Genomic DNA, 21,015 nt, shown 5'->3' on the forward strand with positions numbered 1-21,015 from the left:
CAATTACTATTGTTTATTTTAACACAATGTGTGCCTTCATTGTAGTTATTTTTTTGAAGTCCTTATATGACATTTAGAGTATGTTCTAACTACTAAACACAATTCGTATTTTCATAATGCCTGTATTCAGATTACATTCTTCTTATTTTGACCAATGACTGTTCTTCACCACTCACTTATGAAAAGGATTCTACTTAAGGAATTCACAAATAATCCTTTAGTGATGTAAACCAACCATTAGCTACATGTGTGACTGCTGCTAAGTTGAAATTAGTTAAACATTTTAAAACTGACTATTAAAAAAAACTATTTACTTCTTCACTCACTTTGGCCACATTTCACATTCTCAGTAGCCTCCTCTGGCTGATGACTGTGTGTGCTACAAGTGCCCAAAATGTGCCATTGGACAACACTGCTATAAGGCATGTCTTCTGTTGAGATTTCAGCTGTGACACATAGACCTACTTCTCTTTTGCCCTTAGTGACCTTAGAAATTCTACTCTCCACATGTTCCATAAGGCCATTTATTTTTTCAAAAATCTGCCTTACAAAAAAGCAGTTTTTTTCCAATTTCAGGTTCACATTTTGCAGAAGAATTGCATTGCCCTACGCAATTCTATACAGAGCACCCAGGAACTCCTAGTACAAGAAAAAAGAAAGCTTCATGTAAGTTATATATCCAGGGTAATACTAGGTATTAGGCACTAAGTAATCATTTTATTCAGATTATAAAATGTTGAAAATATTAATTAACAAAAATAATAAGACATATTTTCAGATTATATATAAATTGTAAAAAATGGTTAATAAAATGCAAAAAGTTATTTTTGGGGGATTGTTACAATACAATGTGAATATATTTAATGCTACTAAACTGTACTCTTAAAATGGTTAGCATGGCAAATTTCATATTTTATCATAACTTTAAAAATGAAAATTATATTACTTTTTGCCTCATATTACATTTTAAAATTAATCTTTTGCTATACAAAGCACATTTGGAATAATTTTTCTGAATGCTATCTCATCCTGTATTATCTTTCTTAATATTTTTCTTGATATGTTTATCTTTCTTGAGAAATTGCTTCTAGCAAACAACGTATATGTAACAGAAGCTATATTATCCTAGAGAGTAGAATTTACATAATGTAAGCATTCTAGTAAATGTAGATTACTTTTTTGTTTTTGTTTGGTTCTGTGTATGTGCCATTATAGGGCTTTGAACTTATGGCCTCTCACTTGACTTTTTTGCTCATATCTGGCAATCTGCCACTTGAACTATGAGTCTAGCTTTTTTTTTTTGTTAGAAATGAAGATAATCTCTCTTAGACTTTTCTGCCCAGGCAAACTTCAATGCTCAGTCATCAGATCTCAGCCACCTGAGCAGTTTGTACTACAAGCAAGAGCCACCAGTACCCAGCTAGGTTATGTTCTAGGCAAGTTCTTTCTAGTTAGAACCCCTTTATGAGAATAATTTATGAAGGTTTTTATTTTTCAGTTGTGGGACTTAAACTTGGGGCCTGAGTAATATTGCTCAAGGCTAGTACTCTATCACTTCGAGCTACAACACTACTTCTGGTTTTCTGGTAGTTAATTGAAGATAAGAGTCTCACAGACTTTCCTGCCTGGGCTGGCTTTGAATGGCAATCCTCAGATCCCAGCCTCCAGAATAGCTAGACTTGTAGGTGTGAGCCACTGTTTCCTGGCTTATAAGTTTTTTTTTATAATAGACCAGATATAGCAGATTTAATAGAGAAGATTTAGGCTTCTAGCAAAATTGAGTAGAAGGTACAGACATTTCTTATATGGTCCCTGTCCCTATACATGCATAGCCTCTCTGGTTATCAGCATTCCCCCGTGAATGGAACAGTACTGCAACGAGTGAATACATTCGCCGATCATTATCATTCAAAGTCTTATCATTTACATTAAGGATCCCTCTGGAGTCGCACATTCTTTGGATTTGGATAAACAAATAATGACAAGTCCACTGTAGTAGTATCCTACCGAATAATACTGCTTCCCCTCAAAACCTGTTTGCTCTAGCTATTCATCTCTCCATCCCAACCCCTGGTAACTGTCTCTGTAGATCTGTCTTTTCCAGAATGTCATATGGTCACAATCATATAGTACATGTGACAATTTTTAGACTTCTTTAGTTGAATAAACATTTAAAATTTTCTTTATAGTTTATTTTAGTGCTGAATAATATCCAACTCATTGTCTGGATGATCTATTTGCATACAAAGATTTTTAAATAAAAATATTTGGCTCCCTTGGGTAAATGCCAAGGAGCCTGATTGCCTGATTGCCAGGTCGTGTGATGATTTCTGTAAGAAATTAGGAACCTGCCTCCCAGTTTTGCATTCCTACCAGGAATGAATGAGAGTCTGTTGTTTCCACATCCTCAGATTTGTATAAACAGACTTTTGTTTTATTTTTGCTGGAACTGGGGTTTGAATTCAGGGCCTCATACTCTCACTGACTCTTTTGCTCACAGCTGGTGCTCTTCCACTTGAGCCACACCTCTATTTCTGACTTTTTCTGTTTAATTGGAGATAAGAGTCTCAGATTTGTCTGCCTGAGCTGGCTTTGAACTATGATCTTAGATCTCAGCCTCCTGAGTAGCTAGGATTATACCTGTGAGCTACTAGTGCTTAGGTATAAACAGTTTTGATAATTTAGAAACAGTAGTTTAGGAGCTGAAGATACTAAAATCTTAACAAATTCTTTATAAGACCTATAAACACACACATATGCACATTTATATTGGACCTTGAACTGGCATTGGCTAGATACTTAGCAGATATTTTCATAAAGATACATATAATACCTTGTACCTGTGGAAAAGAAAGTAATTACATTTTCTCCAACAGGAAGTACAAATATCTCTCAAAAACAAAAATGAGGAAAATGCATATTTGAGGTCTGAAATAATTATACTTCGTGAAGTATCAGAAAAAACACAGGTAAATCTTCACTGGTTTTTAGATACTATTTAATTTTGTTCAATTAAAGAATCAAGGTATAGAAAGGGCACAGGAGAAGCCCAACCCCCCAACACCTTGATCTGATACAACTGGTATCCAGCATTGAGAAAAATAAATTCCTATTGTTTAGTTTTTAAAAAAGAATCAAGGTAAATCCTGATTATACAAGTTCATCTCTGATACTTCAGTTTTTATTTCCATAAGATCTTCTTTACCTCTGAAGCAGTATTATAAATTAAGCACAGTTCTGATCATTCTCCCAATTCCTGTGATACAGTAGTGTACAAGAATTGTCACTAAATTGCATACCTGGTTATACTTTGCCTTTGTTTGCTTTCTTGTGTAGTAATTGAATATATAAATCACTACCTTTCACCATGAACTTTGGCCATTCAATGGCAAAGTCTCTTGTCTTATATTTTATATCGTTAGCAGCAAATAGTACAGTAGGAACTTAATGGTTGCTACATTTTGGAGGTGGATATAACCATTGTCTTTAGATTTAACCATGGTCCTGTCAACTTAATTGATACTTTATATTAATATATGGATAAGTATTGAAAAAATTCACCAAATATGCAGGCAGACAAATTAATTATCAGAGAGTTCAGTGAGATAGAGTTTATTACTAAAAATAACTTCTCTGTTTCTACAATTTAATTACATTAGGATTATGGTGTTTCTGTGCCTTGTTTATAATAAATAAAATGCAACAATAAGTGTCTCCTATTATAAAATGATAACTATGACTCTTACCACTCTACCTATTCTAATAGTTGACATTTTTACTGAACCCATTCCACATTCTAGGCATAATTTTAAGCACTTCCAATTACTAACAAATTGTAATCTTTGTAATTGTACTATGGAATAGACACCATTGTTTTCATTTAAAAGATAATAGAACTGATATACACAAAGGTTTTATAGCTAACAAGTGGCAGAGTTGGGACTTTGAGTTCAATAATCTGACTCCCCCAAAACCCTGAATGTGTTCATAGCTATTCTATCACACTTATAGACTTACCAGATTATTCATTTTCCTTCTCATTATTTTTTTTGTTGTTCCTTTAGAGTGATGTGTCTTTATTCTTGAAAAACTTGTTTATTAAAACATAAGCTGCTTGACAAATGTACCATGCAAAAACAATTACTAAGGTGAATATTTTTCAAAAGAAGCAAATTCCAGAATATCAAAAGTTACTAAATGACAGATTTGTAGCACAAAGGTTATTACTCATTCTGAAGGATTAATAGTATGATGGTAAACTTATCTATACTTTGCTTTTATAAATATTATCATTGGTGGTGGAACAACTTGGGTTTTTTTCTGTTATCAGCCAAATATTTCTGAAGGCAAATATTTCTGTTCTTGCACTTATTTTTAAAAATTTTATTATAAAGGTGATATACAGAGGGGATACAGTTTCATAAGTCAGGTAATGAGTAAATTTCTTTTTGAATAGTGTCACCCTCTCCCATGTTTTCTCCCAGTTTTCTATGGAAATCACTTTCTGCAATATTAACTAGGCACCTATACAGAATATTCCATCCAACACAGGTCTTGGACCTAAATGATTTGGGTTCAGAATTGTGACAAACCAGGTCAGTAGAAATCCATAAGCCTCAATTACTCCACTAAATCAATAAATCTTGTTTCAAACATTTGAAGGTATTTTGTAAAATATTAATTGGGGATAAATTAACTAAATTATGGGCATAAAATAATGATACATAAATAATTCCCAAAGACTTTTGACTTGATAAATATATATTTGTTGTCTCAGGTTTTGAATGACCAACTGAGTAGAAAATGTTTAGAGCTGAGCAGCATACTTCAGTCTGTAAAGATGGAAAATGCCAGGGTTACTGCTGACCATCAAGCTATTATACAGGTATTCACCTGATGCTAGTGAACTTCTGACAGAGGCAATGTGAAGCCAGCCTGACTGAGAAAATGTACATGGCCAACTGGATTAGTAAAATGTTTTACCAATGAATCCCAAAGTTTCACTGAGTTATTTCTTGGTAATCTTTCACCTTCACATCAGAGGAGTGATTTGGCCTTACATTTATTGTATTTTAATGCCTTTTCTCAAATATCATTACTTTAGGAAAGTAATTACCTCTCCCATTGTTATATTTAGAGTCTACTTACAGCTGACTCTAAAGTATGTATATTTTCCTCTACTTTGAAATTTGCTTACTCCAATCTCTTAAGAAAGCACTTTATCTCCAACTATTTGAAATTCTATTTATATTAAAACTTTCATATAGGAGCTTGATTGTCCTGACTAGAAAGGAGAATTTTTTCTTTTCAAGTTTTGTTACATCAGCACTAAACAGATTATCATAATAATAGCTCCTCTGTGTGTGTTCATGTACCATGTGTGTGTTAGCATTTACCTAGGATTCTACATTTTCTTATCATCTGCTCCATGAAAGGTTACTGATTATACAATAAAGTTTAGAGAAGTTAACTAAAATGTATTTACAAAGGTTATTCTCAATGCAGGGTTTGCAGAAACTTTGTGAATTATAGTAGAAATGGGTATATATAAAATGTTCTGTTTTAATGGCTCCAAAATGGTGAGGCAGAGAAAGTAAATTGTGTGAAACAGTTACAGTTTTACTACTGCAACAGTATCTGAATATAGTCTAAGACAATATCTAGGATCTGGGTGCTGTCCTTGAGCTCTTTTACAAGGCTACAGCTCTACCACTTTGGTTTTTGAGTTTTTAATTGGAGATAAAAGTCTCATGGGGACTTTTCTGCCTGGGCTGGCTTCGAACCACAATCTTCAGATCTCAACCTCCTAAGTAGCAAGGATTACAGGCATGAGCTACCAGTGCTGGGCAAAATAAGTTTTTTTTAAGGGACATTATCTATGGAAAAAACACTTGTATTTTGTTATCTTGTTAGCCTATCAAATGTCTTATCAGTTCTCATCAACCCTCACACTCAGGTAGAGCAGAACATGGCACAGACATTTCAAGAACAGAACTTACTGCGGGATGCAGCCCATGCCAGCATCACAAGTGAACTGCAGACTGTTCTAAATGAGAAAGCCCAACTCCAGACACATCTGTAAGTTTACTGTGGGACAATTCCTGTGCATCTTTTGTTCTTGCACTTATTTTTAAAAATTTTATTATAAAGGTGATATACAGAGGGGATACAGTTTCATAAGTCAGGTAATGAGTAAATTTCTTTTTGAATAGTGTCACCCTCTCCCATGTTTTCTCCCAGTTTTCCTCCTCCTACTCCCCCATCAACTTGTATAGTTAACTTCCAGCATAGTGTCTAGTTGTACTTGTATTTTTCAACTTAATATTTAATTCTGCATTTGCAGGGACAGACACAAAGATAAAGGTTTTACCTCAAGGAACATTTTCCTAACCACTCTTAGGCAAAAATTATATTCCATAAGGACTTTCAGTCACTTCTCATCTGTTTGTCATGTGTCCTTGTTCTATTCCTGCAGGGACCATTTAATCCTTGAGCATAACCAGTGCATCCAGAAAGCACGGGATGCTGAGAAAAGGGCAAATACTCAGAAAGAGCTTCTAGAATCAACAATTGCCAGACTGCGAAGCGAACTTGAAGCATCAATGCAAGAGAAGAAGTCTCTGCTAGAGGATAAGGAAAGATTTCAGAGAGAGGTAGGTAGAAGCAGATTTACACTACCTTCTGATGATGATGTGATGGTTATGTTTTAAGATTATATTCAAAGATTAAAGAATAGAGAAATAAAATCCAGATGTAGTTTGTCTGAGTTACCCCATCAAGAAATTTCTAGGTAGCTTCAATATGTGAAAAGGTCTATGCCAGCCTCTACAGAATATCCTTCTACAGCATTTGTGAATATGCTACCCAATAATACACACATCCTTCTGCTAGTTGAGGGGTCAAGGATCAAAGAGAGAGAGAGAGAGAGAGAGAGAGAGAGAGAGAGAGAGAGAGAGAGAGAGAGAGAGAGAGAGAGAGAGAGGAGAGAAAGTTTATTCTGGGGCTTGAACTGGGATATAGGCTCTGTCCCTTAGCTTTTTTACTCAAAGGTGGAACCTCTACCATTTGAGCCACAGCTCCACTTCCAGCTGGTTAATTGTAGCTAAGAGTTTTTCCAAACTTTGCTGTCCAGGCTGGCTTCAAACTTCAGTCCTCAGATCTCAGCCTCCTGAGTAGGTTTACAGGCGTGAATCACCAGTGCTCAGTACATTTAAATTTATTTCCCCTGAAATATTATGGGACAGTGGAGGTTAAGGGGGAACAGCCCCATCTGCCTAGTCAGGAGGGAACCAGCAGAGCCTGACATGCAGACGTGTCTTTCTAATTGCAGGGCTATTTGTGAAGTCTGCTCTGCCTCAGAAACTCCTGCTTGGCCCCTTTTCTGAGAGGATTTGCTATCTCTGCAGTGTAGGTATTGACATGTAGGATGTATGTGCTAGAGTATAGCCTGTCAGCCACTGTAAAACTGACCCATTTTTCTCCCTCCCCTGGGCAGATTAATAAAACAGAAAAAGAAACAGCACAAGAAAAATACAATTTGGAAAAGGAATTAGCTAACAACAAGGTATTCTACATTTTATTTCTCAATATTTCACTGTGTTTTGTTTCTCCTTGGATTGCTGCCTACTGTATCAGTTTATGTTAACGAGAAAATGCAAAATTCTGTTCACTACCACGATGTGCAGGGAAGGAAAGGAGCTATGAAGCTGACTTCTCAGAGCATCCCTTCACTGCAGCAGCAAGTACGGCCTTTACTTGTTGAGTATTCAGGGTTTGCCAGTGAGTCATCCCAGCTTCTGGCCCTAGTGTTCACTAAGCAGTTTAGCCAGGAAGTCCTCTGAGACTGAGCTCATGCATCTGGAAAAGGCAAAGAGAGGATGGCTGACACTGCTGTTCTCTTCAAAAATGGTTAACTCAGTTTCCTTAATACCTATAGGAAGTTGCCACTTTGCCTTCAAGGTATCCTTTTCTTTTGAAACATTTTTTTCATTAACTGGAACATAATATTTGTACATTTTATGGGTTACATTTTTGTAATTTAATACATGTATATAGTGCAAAATGATTAAATAAGAGTACAGTGTATAAAGATTAAATACGTTATTAAGCACGCCATCTCTTTAAATATTCAACATTGGTTTGTTTGTTTTTTTGGTGGTGGGCAAGAGTTTAAACTCAGAGCCTTGTGCTTGCTTGGCTTTCTTGCTTCACTGATGTCCAAAGCACTTTAGCCACACCTCTAGTCTGGCTTTTTGCTGGTTATTTTGGAGATGGAGCCTAACACATTTTTTCTGCCCAGACTAGACTTGAACCATGATCTTCTAGATGTGTCTCCTGAGTAGCTAGATTAATAGGCCCGAGCTTGGAATCTAAAATATTAATCATTCTCTTGTGTTGAAAATCTCTAGACATTTTGAAATAAATCATTAGATTATTTTAACCTATAGTTACCCTACACATGCTTTAGAAAATCAAAACTCATTCCTCCTCTATAGCTGTGTTTTGGTGTCTCTTATTTAACTTCTTTCTCTTCTTTCTCCCTTTTTCCTCTCCCAGGTTGTAGTGACTGTGAATCCATTTCATTCTTCTATGAGAGTGACAGTTTCCACAAATGAGTGAGAATATGTAGTCTTTGTCTTTTCTGTGTCTAGTTTCTTTCACTTTAACAATATGACTTTCCAGTTCCATTCATGCTGCTGTGAATGATAGGTTTATTCACTTTGATCTTGAATAATATTCCACTGGATACATGTTTTCTTTATCCATTTATCATTTGATGGATACGTAGATTATTTTGTTTCTTGGCTACTGTGGATAGTGCTATAATAAATATGGAATGTCAGCTGGGTAGCAATGACTTCCACCTGTGATCCTAGCAACCCAGAGGTTGAGATCTGAAGATCACAGTTCAAAGTCAGCCCAGGAAGGAAAGTCTGTGAGACTCTTATCTCCAATAAACTATCCCCCCCCCCCAAAAAATACAAGAAAGCTGTGATTCAAGTGGTAGAGCACTAGCCTTGAGCTAAAAAGCTCAGGGATAGCACCTAGGCCCTGAGTTCAAACTCTCAGACTGCACAAACACATACACATATACACACACAGAATTTATCTCTTTGGTATAATGATTCATCCTTCTTGGAGTCATATAGCTAGCTAGTACATAGATAGATAGATAAGCTATAAGCTTTCTGAATTTTATTTCCCTTGCTGAACAGATATAATACCATTTGCCTATTTTTATATATTTCCTGTGTCTTTGGGGTCCTATCCAAAATAAATGCTTCTCTTGAAGTGATTCCCATTTGTTTGGGATTTTTTTGCAATACTTTTGCCGTTTCAGATTTTACATTTTAAGTCTCTGGTCTGTTTTGATTGGATTTTTACAATGGTAAGAGGCAAAGATCCAGCCTCACTCTTTTTGCTTATGTAGATTCTATTTGCCAAGACCATTTATTGATGATACTGTCCTTTCTCTGCTGTTTGTTTTTGATGCCTTGTCAAAAATTAATATGGACAGTGATTTCTGGATATGTTTTAAAGTCAGGTATCATGATGCCCCCAGCTTCTTCTTTTTTTCTTTCTTTCTCTTAGGTTGCTTGACTATTTTAAAGCTTTTGGGATTCCATATGAATTATTTTTGCAGTTTCTATAGGGAAAGTCATTGGCATTTTAGTGAGGATTTTATTGATTCTATATATTACTTTGGCTTTAACGTTCTTTTTTTTAGCAATATTAATTCCTCCAATTCATGAACATGGGACATCTTTCTATATTTTTGTGTCTTTTAGAAATCAGCAGTATTTTCTAATTTTCATCGAAGAGCTCTTTTGCATCCTTAAATTTATCCCTAATTGTTTCTTGCAGCTATTCTTTCTTGATTTCTTTTTTATGAAGTTTATCATTTATGTATAAAAGTGGTACTTTTTATATTCATTTTGTATTCTGCAACTATACTAGATTTATCCATCAGTTCTAACAGCTTTTTGATGACTTAGGTTTTTCTACATTAAAAACATGGATAACTTTTTTCTTTTCAGTTTGAGTGACCTTTCTTTCTCTTGCCTAATTTCTTACTGACTTCCTATACTATTTTAAATAAGAATGATGACAATAGCTCAATAGCTATGTACATATGAAAATCAACTCCAAGATATGGAACAAGGGTTTTTTTCTTTGTTGTAAGTACTGTGTGAAGTTATTTCTTTTTCTTTTTTTTTCCTTTGGTTTATTCCCTGTTGTCACTGTTTTGATTTTAGTACCCTGTGTCTTCTATATATATTTATCTGATTTAGGGAAGGGAAGAGGAACAACAAAATGGTGATACAAAGGTCAAGGGTGAACCAATGCAACAGTGATACTCATAAGACACTATCTTGGAAATGAACTTTTCAACTTGGGGGGAGGAATCGAGGATGGGAAAAGGGGAAGTGGGAAAAAACAAGGGAGATGGTAACAATGTTCAACTCATTACCTTATGTTTGTAACTGTAATCCCATTTTTATTATTTTTAAGTAGTTGTACAAAGGAGGTATCATTTAACAATGCAGTTTATGAGTAAAATACATCTTGATCAGTATCATCCTCTTCAACATTCTTACCTCCTTTGATCTACCCCTTCCCTCACTTTTCTTAATTTTGTGCTATAGACCATGATTTTTTTTTTTTGCGGGTGGGGGGGGGGTCAGTTGTGGGGCTTGAACTCGGCCTGGGCACTGTCCCTCAGCTCTTCAGCTCAAGCCAAGAGCTCTACCACTTGAGCCACAGCGCCAGTTCCAGTTTTCTCATGTTAACTGGAGATAAAAGTCTCACAGACTTTCCTGCCCTGGCTGGCTTTGAGCAATGATCCTCAGATCTGTCTCCTGAGTAGCTAAGATTACAGGCATGGCTACCCTGATTTCTTGACTGCATTCTCCCCCAACCCTCTTCATATATTCCCATTCCTCTTGGCTCCATGTACCTATTTGCTGGTGCTGATTTTTGCGGGCTTTGACTTGGTTGTTCTAAAAAAAAATTACACCATTTGAGCTTTCCATAGAATCCATTATACTTCAGTTAATTCATTTGTAACCATTTGTATATCACCCAATGTATTTACTTATGGATTTATAGGCACATTCTATCTACCACAAATGAGCAAAATCATACAACCTTTGTTTCTCTATGTCTGGCTGAATATAATTTTTCTAGTTTTTTCCTTATAAATGATACAATATCATTTTTCTAGTGGATGAATAAAATTCCATTGTGTATAACATGCCACATATTCTTGATCACTCATCCATCAATGAGTGATGATCTGGACTGATTCTATATCTTGGCTATGGGGAATATTGCTGCAATTCACAATAGGCTGTATATGTACTTGCTTGAGTTATATTCTTTCTACATCTAATTTCTTGAGATCTGTTTTTTGCAAAGAGATATTGAATCTTATCAATAGATGCTTTTCTGCATCTATTGAGACAATCATAGAGTTTTTTGTCCTTCATTCAAGTTGATGCGTTATGTCACATATTGATTTGTGTATGTTGAACCATCCTTGTATCACTAAGATGAATTCTACATGATCATTATCTTTTTTATTTGCTTTTGGCTTTTTTCTTGGTAGTATTTTATTGTAAATTTCTATCACTATGTTCATTAGTGATATTGCCAAGAGTATTTTTTTGTTGTATCTTTGTCTAATGATGTTAAACATTTTATATGCTTAATGATCATTTGTATATTCTCTTTTGAGAAATGTCTATTCAGATATTTTGCCCATTTTAAAAGGGATTATCTTTTTATTATAGAGGTAGAAGAGGGCTAGGAAGGTGTCTCAGTAGTAGAGCATTTGCCTTGCATGCTCAAGGCCCTGGGTTCGATTCCTCAGCACCACATAAGAAAAAACCCGGAAGTGGGGCTGTAGCTCAAGTGGTAGAGCACTAGACTTGAGCTGAAGAGCTGAGGGACAGCGCCCAGGCCCAGAGATCAGGCCCCATCCCTTCATTCATAAAACTTTAAAAATTTTAAATCTACTTATCTGTTTTATCTCTGGTTGCCGATTCTATTGAGAAACTATTGCCTAACCCAAGGTCATACAGTTAATTCCTATTAATACCTAATTTTTTTCTTAAAAATGTGTAGGTTTACATAAAAACTATAGGTCTTTGAATTTTAGTTAAGTTTGTATATGGTATGGGATAGAGTTCAACTACATTATTTTACCTGTGGAGACTATTGCTGTGTCATAAATTGAAAGATAATTTCTATATTGAATTAAAGCAAATATCAAGTACCAGAAAGACTTCAATTGTTAATAAAGGTGAACTGTACTATTTGCTATAACCCTCCTGCTAAAGACAAGACTAGCTGAAAAATGGAAAATAAAAATAAATCATTTAGAGCAGCATAGAACTATCTGTAAATGCCTACATTTACAGGCAGAACTTTTGCATGAGCTACCTTCCACTGTACAATTTTCATTTTATAAATCACATTTTTGGATCTCACAGTTTCTTTTCTCTTTTTGTTTTTAAAAGGTAGATTTAAATGCATTAAACCAAAACCTGCATATTCTTGTGGAAGAAAATAAGTATCTGGCAGATCAAGTGGCTTCCCTTGAATTTCAACAAGCCACTTCTGATTACCATGGGGTGGGTATAAAAAGGTCAGTCTAAAGTTGGAAGTAATGATTAATGAGCTTGAAAAAATAGAAACCTGTATCAGAAGTCAGGAGATAGGTTTTCTTTGTGTATCATAAGTCCCAAATTACTCAGGATAAATATAGCACAGATCCTTGCAAAAATTTGAACAATAGATTATTTAAGAAACTAATTACAAGGCCCAGCGCTGGTGGCTCATGCCTGTAAGCTACTCAGGAAGCTGAGATCTGAGGATTGCAGTTCAAAGCCAGCCTGGGCAGAAAAGTCCCCATGAGACTCTTATCTCTAAGAAGACACTCATAAACCAGAATTGGTACTGTGGCTCAAATGGTAGAGCACTAACCTTCAACACTAAGAGGCTCAGGCCCAGGCCCTGAATTCAAGCCCCACAACTGACCAAAGAAAGAAAGAAACTAGCTACAAAGTGACTCCATACAAACATATCCAATGTTCTAAAATATTTCCTCTTCCATAAATTATAAAAGAAGAAATTAGTTCTCTCATTGGACTATCATTAATGTCAGATTTTTAAAAGCTATGTGACATGCATTACAAATAAATATTAGAACTAAAAACGTCCAAGTGAAGGGAATTGAAAGAAATGATCATTGTTTTAGGAAACGAATGATTTTTCTGTGTTTTTGTTGCAGTACTTGAAAAAGAATTATTGTTTTATAACAAGAGAATAAGTTTTGAAAATTTCATGGGAGGCCCTTGATGTTCCTTTCTTAATCTAAGCTAAATTCTTTCAAATCCTGTGGTAAACTGTTGATTAAACTTTCAAACCCTGTAGTAAACTGTTAATTAAACTAACTGAAGAATTACAAAGACTAAATCTAAATCTTACATTTTCACAGCTTTTGAATGATATTTCCTAGGCTTCAATTTTGGTTGAATTTGGTATGATCTTTAATCTCTCAGAGCTTCAGTTTCTTAATTTGTCAAAATGAGGATGATAATATAATTATTAGAACCTGTTTAGGATCAAATAAGTTAATGCATATAAAGCATGTAGCAGACATCTAATGTGTTAAGGTCTTAGTATCTGGACTGTTCTGGAGAGAGGAGATTTGTAAGCACTGCTTGTGTGACAGAATCAGTTAGCTGTAAGTCCTGCTATGATTTCAGACCAACACTCCCTTATCTCAAGGTTAAAGATACAGCTTTGTTCTTTGATTATAGGCTAAGCTTCAGCTGAATTTATCTAATAGTTTCATTCTGATGCCTCTGGAAGACCCCATTTCTGTCTCCCTAGGCCTTTTCTGAACCAACTGTCAGTGAGCAGACCTATGATTTTATCCTACCAGTGACTTTGACAGGTCTTGACAGTGATTTTTAGTCAAAGTTGATTCTAACCTGCTCATCAGATCTCTTAAAATCTGCTTATAACTCCCCTCAACTTTGGTTTGCAGTTCTGTCTCCACCTAGAAGCTTATCTGACCAAGCCAGGCTGGAATGAGTCTGATGTCAAGTAAGATGTCAAGATTGATTTTTTAGTTTTGCAGTATCCTTAAACCTATTGTCAATCAATGCTGACCATTCATTTTTGTTCTTTGAAAGTTAAAACTTGAAATTCTTAATAAGGAACAAGGTGGTATCTTCTAGTATTATCCATCATTGATTTTTGTAGATATATGTTTGAGAAAGTGCCCATAGACTTGAATTTATATAGACCTGGTTTCAGCTTCTACCTCCATTTGCTCCATGATCTGAGTAGGTTCTTCACCTCTCATGACCTGCAGCATTTTGGGATCTTCCCTGTCTGTGGGGTTTCCATAGCCTACTGTACATATCAGGATCAGAATAATTACCACAATGATTAGAAATTGAGCCATTTATTGCTTCTGCCTTCACTCTAAATAATGTAAGAACAGCAAATACCCTTCTTCCACTCTCTCTTATCTAATACTTAATAATAATTTTTTTCCGATAATGGGCGGGTTTGAACTCTGGGCCTAAGTGCTGTCCCTCAGCTCTTCAGTTCAGGCTAGAGCTCTACCACATGAGCCACAGCACCACTTCCGGTTTTCTGGTAGTTTATGGAGATAAAGAGTTCCACAGCCTTTCCTGATTAGGCTGGCTTTGAATCACGATCCTCAGATCTCAGCCTCCTGAGTAGCTAGGATTACAGGCATGAGCCACTGGCTCATTTAATGCTTTAAAACGCATTTTAATGAATGAGGCAAATGAGGGTCAAGTTTATCTTGCCAGGCTGAAAGTATTGCCATATTGAATGCCACCTACTTTTCACAAAAGCTAGCATTAGGTTCACATGAATAAAAATTATTTTTTCTCTTTTACATTTCCTAATTTTTAGGTTTAGTGTTTTAATTTTAGTTATAGTGTGGATATGTTTTAAGTCCACTACCACAGGCAACAATGCAAAGAACCTCAGAAAGAAAGATGCAGAGGTAGAAAGGTTCCTATTATGAGCTCAAGTTGAATGACTATTTCCCCTTGTATGATGTGTATTCCCCACTTATTTTTAGGGGTTTTAAACATATACTTCCAAATAGCACCAAACAAAAATATAATTCCCATGCAATTGAGTTTTAATGACTTGAAGTTAAACAATAAATTCAATGTATTGTTCCTCAAAGGCTTTGCCGCATGTCATGTTCTGAATAAAATCTCCGGCTGATATTCTGCTTATAAAATATAGGATTCCAATATCACACTGGATTTTTTTTGATAGTTCCTACTAGCTGGTAAGCTCAAACAATTTTAGATTTTAGGTGTAGTTTGGTGGATAGAGCACTTGCCTACCATGTGCAAGATACTAGACTGGATTCACAGATCTGCAAAAAAGTACCTTTTGGAAAGCCTTTTGTGCTTACTCTTTGTGTTAGCTTTCCATTACTGTAATAAAATACCTGATGTAATCAACTTAAAGGGAGAAAGATTTATTTTGGCTTGCAGTTTTGGAGATTTCAGTCTGGTTACTTTCACCGTTGCTTTGGGGCCTATGGCAAGGTAATTTGTATGTGGCAGAGGAGCTACTCACGTCATGGTAGCTGGGAAGCAAAAAAAGAAAGGGAAGGGACTGGGACCCTAATATCCCCTCCAAAGGACTTAACTTCCCTCCACTAGATCCAATTTCCTAAAGGCTCCACTACCTCCCATTATTGTCCAGTGGCCTTTAACTCATGAACCTTTGGGGAACATTCCAGACCCAAACTATCACTCGACTTATTGCTAAAAAATAATAGAGATAGTAATACTTATTTTAGAGGAAATAGTTATTCTTTCCTCTACCAAGAAGATATCTGTGTTCCCTTTATCAGCTTGCCCAGCGGAAAGTAGAAAAGATCTTGGGAACAATTACTGAGAGTAAAAATAAACTGGCCTATGAAAAAGGAAAACTCCAGGTATGAGATTTATCTTCATAATTTTATTGTGTCTCATTTGAAAGTATTAGTTATTAATTAAATATTGTTAGATTTTAAAAAGACCTAGCTCTGTCATTACTAATTCTATAGCTTATCATTCCCCTAATATCCAAGTGGCACACCAATAATACAATGCTGAACCTTAAATCTGTGAAACCAGAAAACACTCTGTTACTCTGTTTTGTTTTGTTTTTGTAAGTCGTGGGGCTTGAACTCTGGGCCTTGGTGCTGTCCCTCAGCAATTCATCTCAAGGCTAGTGCTCTACCACTTGAGCCACAACACCACTTCCAGTTTTCTGATGGTTTATTGGAGATAAGGGTTTCACGGGCTTTCCTGCCCAGTCTGACTCTGAACTGTCATCCTCATATCTCAACCTCCTGAATAGCTAGGATTACAGGCATGAGCCACTGGCGCCTGGCATCTGTTACTTTTTGAAGCTTTGTGATAATGATTTTAAACATGACCAGTGCATGAATGTAGTGCTGCTATGCACTTTTAAAAATGATTTTTATAGCACATAGATAAAAATAAGTAACTGAAAATTATCTTTGCAGACAATAGTATGTGGGAGAATGTGATGACACTGTTCTTTTGCTATCTGTTTGTCCTGTGGTATGCACAGAGTAGAAAACCTGAGACAGAATTTAGAATTTAGGCATTTGAATGTCCATAATAAGAAGATTCTTTTTTCTGTATAAATTTCACATAAAATACAAAGAGTAAAATCCCTATGACTAGAAGCAAATAGGTTAGAATCCTAGAAGTTAATAGATGAATCTGGTCATGGTGGCAATGTCTATAATCCCAGCACTTGGGATGCTGAGGCAGGAGAATCTTGAGTGCAAGGCCATACTAGCTATTTAGGGAATCTCTGAATAAGAAAAAAACATCTTTTTAGACTTGGTGACTCTGGAGCTGATTTGATAAGTAAGCTCACTAGAGGCTTGCAAACAGGTCAGTATTAACCTCTCCTGATCTGCTCAAGAGATAGACCTTAGAATTGGATAGCATAGAAAACCAAAAACAGCAAGTAACTTGAAAGGTAGGAGATTTAAGCCATCCTTGTGGAATAGCATGTTACTAACTAATAAAAGATAAAGCTGTTGGTCTACTACTCATCTACTTTTTAATCTTCCCTATAAGCAATAGTGCATTTAGGTATAATTATCTATGTATAACATTGAATATGGACACATTGCTGCATGCATGTATATGTTCTGTGTGTGAAAGAATATGAAGATATGACCTTGACCTAAATTACTGCTATTCTCAAGACTGTCTGATAAGCTAGTTATAGAAACTACTCGGAGAGGAGCTGGGAAGGTGGCTCAGTGGTAGAGCGCTTGCCTTGCATGCATGAGGCCCTGGGTTCGATTCCCCAGCACCACATAAGAAAAAAAGCCGGAAGTGGTGCTATAGCTCAAGTGGTAGAGCACTAGCCTTGAGCTGAAGAGCTAAGGGACAGCGCCCAGGCCCAGAGTTCAGGCCCCACGACTGGACCAAAAAAAAAAAAAAAAAAAAAAGAAAGAAAGAAAGAAACTACTCGGAGATATGAGATAGATAGCATTTAGTATCACTAGTACCTACCAGGCCTCTGAAAATCAGTAATATTTGCTTCTGACTTGTCCTTCTGTGTTCTTGCCCATTTTGCATATCCAGAGGTAGAATTTCTTAGGGTGGGGTGGGAAACAGTACTAAGGTTTGAACTCAAGCTTGCGAGGCAGGCAATCTACCCATTGAGACACTCTACAAACCCCCTTTTGTGTAGGTTGGTTATTTTCAAGGTAGGGTCTTGGTTTATTGCCTAGGATGTCCTGAACTACAGTCTTCCTATTTGTGCTTCCTCTCATTGCTAGGATGAAAAATGAATACTACCATGCCCAGCCATTGGTCAAGATGGAGTTTCATGAACTGTTTCTTTTTGCCCAGGCTAGACTTGAGCCTCAATATCCCAATGGCTGCCCCCCAGGTAGCTAGGATTCCCAGGCTTGAGCCACCATACCTTGCTGATTTGGAATATCTACCAAATGAGAATCTCAATAGAAAAATCAAATTGCTTTATGAATAATCACATGCCATTTGATGAGTTCCACTTCTTTTTACTGTGTACTTAGAGGCTGGACGAATACAGCAGATTATCTGAGGATATAGTTTGGAATTAGGACTTTGCTTTACTTGAAAAGATACCAACCTGCTCTTTAGATTCAAATGCAGTCCATTTTCCCATGGGTTTTATGGGTTAGCAGCAGTTGTTTAAGTTAGAATGTGAGTAATTGTTGAATTAATACTTCCCTTCATGAAACATCATTTTAATTCTGATCTGTATTGAAAACCATGATTAATTTTTACTGCTGCTTTGGAAAGAAGCAGCATGTATTTTATATTGTATATTGTACATTATAGAAAAGAAGTAACAGAAACTGACAAAAGGAAAAAGGACCCTGCTGATTGAACCCAGATTTCCTGAGACACAATGAGTTTTCATGCAGCCTTTCAAATAAATTTACCATTTGTAATCAAATTTTAACAGTTTCTGAAAATGCCCAGTAGTTATGGCCAAAAATGTGTTTGCCTGTCACAGTTAGGCTACAAGAAAAAAACATTGAGAGAAGAAACAAATGAGCATTTATCAATTTAAAAATTTGAATTGAGGGCTAGCCTGTGTTAGAGTAGCTGCCTATCAAGAGACCCTCAGTTCAAACCCCAGCATTTTTAAAAATTTTATTTTCTTATAAAGATGCTGTACAGGTACATCAGTAAGGTAATGAGTACATTTCTTTTTTTTTCTTTTCTTTTCTTTTTTTTTTTTTTTTTTGGTCGTGGAGCTTGAACTCTGGGCCTGGGCGCTGTCCCTCAGCTCTTCAGTTCAAGGCTAGCACTCTACCACTTGAGCCACAGCACTACTTCCAGTTTTCTGGGCGGTTTATTGGAGATAAGAGTCTCACAGACTTTCCTGCCTGGGCTGGCTTTGAACCATGATCCTCAGATCTCAGCCTCCTGAGTAGCTAGGATTAGAGGCATGAGCCACCAGTGCCTGGCTTATGAGTACCTTTCTTGGGGAACATTGTTATCCCCTCCTTTGTTTTTCTCCTACTACCCCTTCTCTCTCCTACTCCTCCCTCCTCCCGAAAGTTGTAAAGTTCATTTCCAACATAGTGTCTTGTATCATTGATACAATGGGTCATCCTGTGTCCTTGTTTCAGTATTTTGTTTTTCCCTTTCCCTTCCCCAAAGGTACCAAAATCAAATACAGTGACAACAGGGATATTCCATAGGAGGAAGACCAGTATTTTTTAAAAAATAAAAACACTTGTTTTTTGAGTGAAAGTTTTCCTGTTTTAGGGATAGGGCTCAGTGATATTGCTTGTTTTCTACAGATAAGAAGAAAACATAGAAATTCAGATTTGTGAGTATAAATGATTTTGTCTGTCACACACAATAATTTTCTTTAAAGAAAAAAATATAATAGCCATTAGTTTTAAAATAAAACACAGCAAACATAGATTCTGCTTATTCAACTTTTCTAATTGTTAGTAAAACACAAGAATGTCTTCTTTAACATTAATAATTCTAATTGTATTTTTTAAAGTTTTTTGTAACAACAGGTAGCATTTGAAATTGAAATGCATCAACCATTAAATCTCACTTATATTGATTAATCATGTCCATTAGGATTTTTCATAACCAACAGAAACCAAATAGTGGGTTAGGTGTGGCTCAGGTGGTAGAGCCTCTGCCTGACAGTGTCCTGACAAGTGCAAGGCCATGAGTTCAACCTCTAACAGTGCATGGAGAGAGACAGGAGACTGGACCTGGTAGAGTATGTCTGTAATCTAAGCTGCTCAGGACATTGCTTCAATCTAGGACATAGCAAGATCTCATCTCAATAAATGAACTGAATATAGTAGCAAACACCTGTCATTCCTACTACTCAGAAATCATAAATGAGGATTAGTGTCCAGGCCAGCCCAAGAAACAAGTGGTAGAACACCTGCTTAATGAATGTAGAACCCTGAATTCAAATTCCAGTACCACCAAAAAAAGCATCACCACTAAGTTAGTTGTAATAGTTCGTGACTGTTATATCAGCTACTAGGAGGAAGCAAGAGAATGTCTGTTCAGAAACAAAACCACAGAAGTGCTAGGAGTGTAACTCAACTGGTAAAGCACGTGGTGCAAGGTCCTAGATTCCAGCCTGAGTACCAAAATAAGTAAATAAATACATTCATACATACATACATAGCTCTAGCCAATTTTTTAGCTGTGATTTGAGTTCTTTGCAAAGTTAGAAAAACAGGATTGAGGGGTTTTTTTGCAAGTTTTTCCAAGTGTTCTCAGTAAATTTTTACAAAATTCATGACATCTCCTTCTACACTTCGGCATATATGAGGCTTATTTTATTTTCTGTTTTCCCTGTAGGTAAAAGTTAAACAGCTAGAAGAGCAACTACATTGTTTTACTGAAACCAGTTTACAGAATGACCATCTTCGCATGTTAAATAAGACTCTAGAGACCAAATATGCTCAGGTGTGATTAATGTTTACAAAAGCATATTGCTATAAGATTGCTGCTCTACTGTTTTAGTTTTTAAGAATTGCACAATGCCTTTCTTCCTGCCTTAACCATATAATCCTGGAGAGATGAGCATCTTTCAGCATAGTTTTAAATACTTACCATGTACAAAGTTTTAAATACATAGTTTTAAAACTTACCATGTACAAAGTTCTGCTAAGCTGTAAAGGAATTAATAAAGATGCCTGAAGCAGACATTCAACTAAATATTTAGGAATAGTCACAAATTTTACTATAGAATAGAAAGATACACCTTTCAAAAATAGGTTGCTTCAATAAACACTTATAGGGAACACTTATAGGAACTAAAGCACACAGTGCTTTAGTTTTTTTTAAATTTCCTTTCTAATTGGTCAGTTTTGATGGCTGACTTCTGGAATTCAAACTCTTTTGTACAACTATACCCATA

The 21,015-nt window shown here is 36.0% G+C and overlaps 1 protein-coding gene across 1 annotated transcript in view; it reads left to right on the forward strand.

Annotated features, from left to right (window-relative positions):
• Positions 1-21,015, forward strand: part of Ccdc150 (coiled-coil domain containing 150) — a 64,204-nt gene that overhangs the window by 19,169 nt on the left and 24,020 nt on the right. The window contains 9 exon segments of the mRNA XM_069995843.1: positions 577-666; positions 2,877-2,969; positions 4,778-4,885; positions 5,957-6,078; positions 6,476-6,653; positions 7,496-7,564; positions 12,522-12,635; positions 15,929-16,012; positions 20,454-20,561. Coding sequence (XP_069851944.1) covers positions 577-666; positions 2,877-2,969; positions 4,778-4,885; positions 5,957-6,078; positions 6,476-6,653; positions 7,496-7,564; positions 12,522-12,635; positions 15,929-16,012; positions 20,454-20,561 — 966 coding nt within the window.

Source organism: Dipodomys merriami, unplaced genomic scaffold (genome assembly GCF_024711535.1).
Source record: "Dipodomys merriami isolate MVZ:Mamm:240054 unplaced genomic scaffold, mDipMer1.0.p SCAF_49, whole genome shotgun sequence".
Classification (NCBI taxonomy): Eukaryota; Metazoa; Chordata; class Mammalia; order Rodentia; family Heteromyidae; genus Dipodomys; species Dipodomys merriami.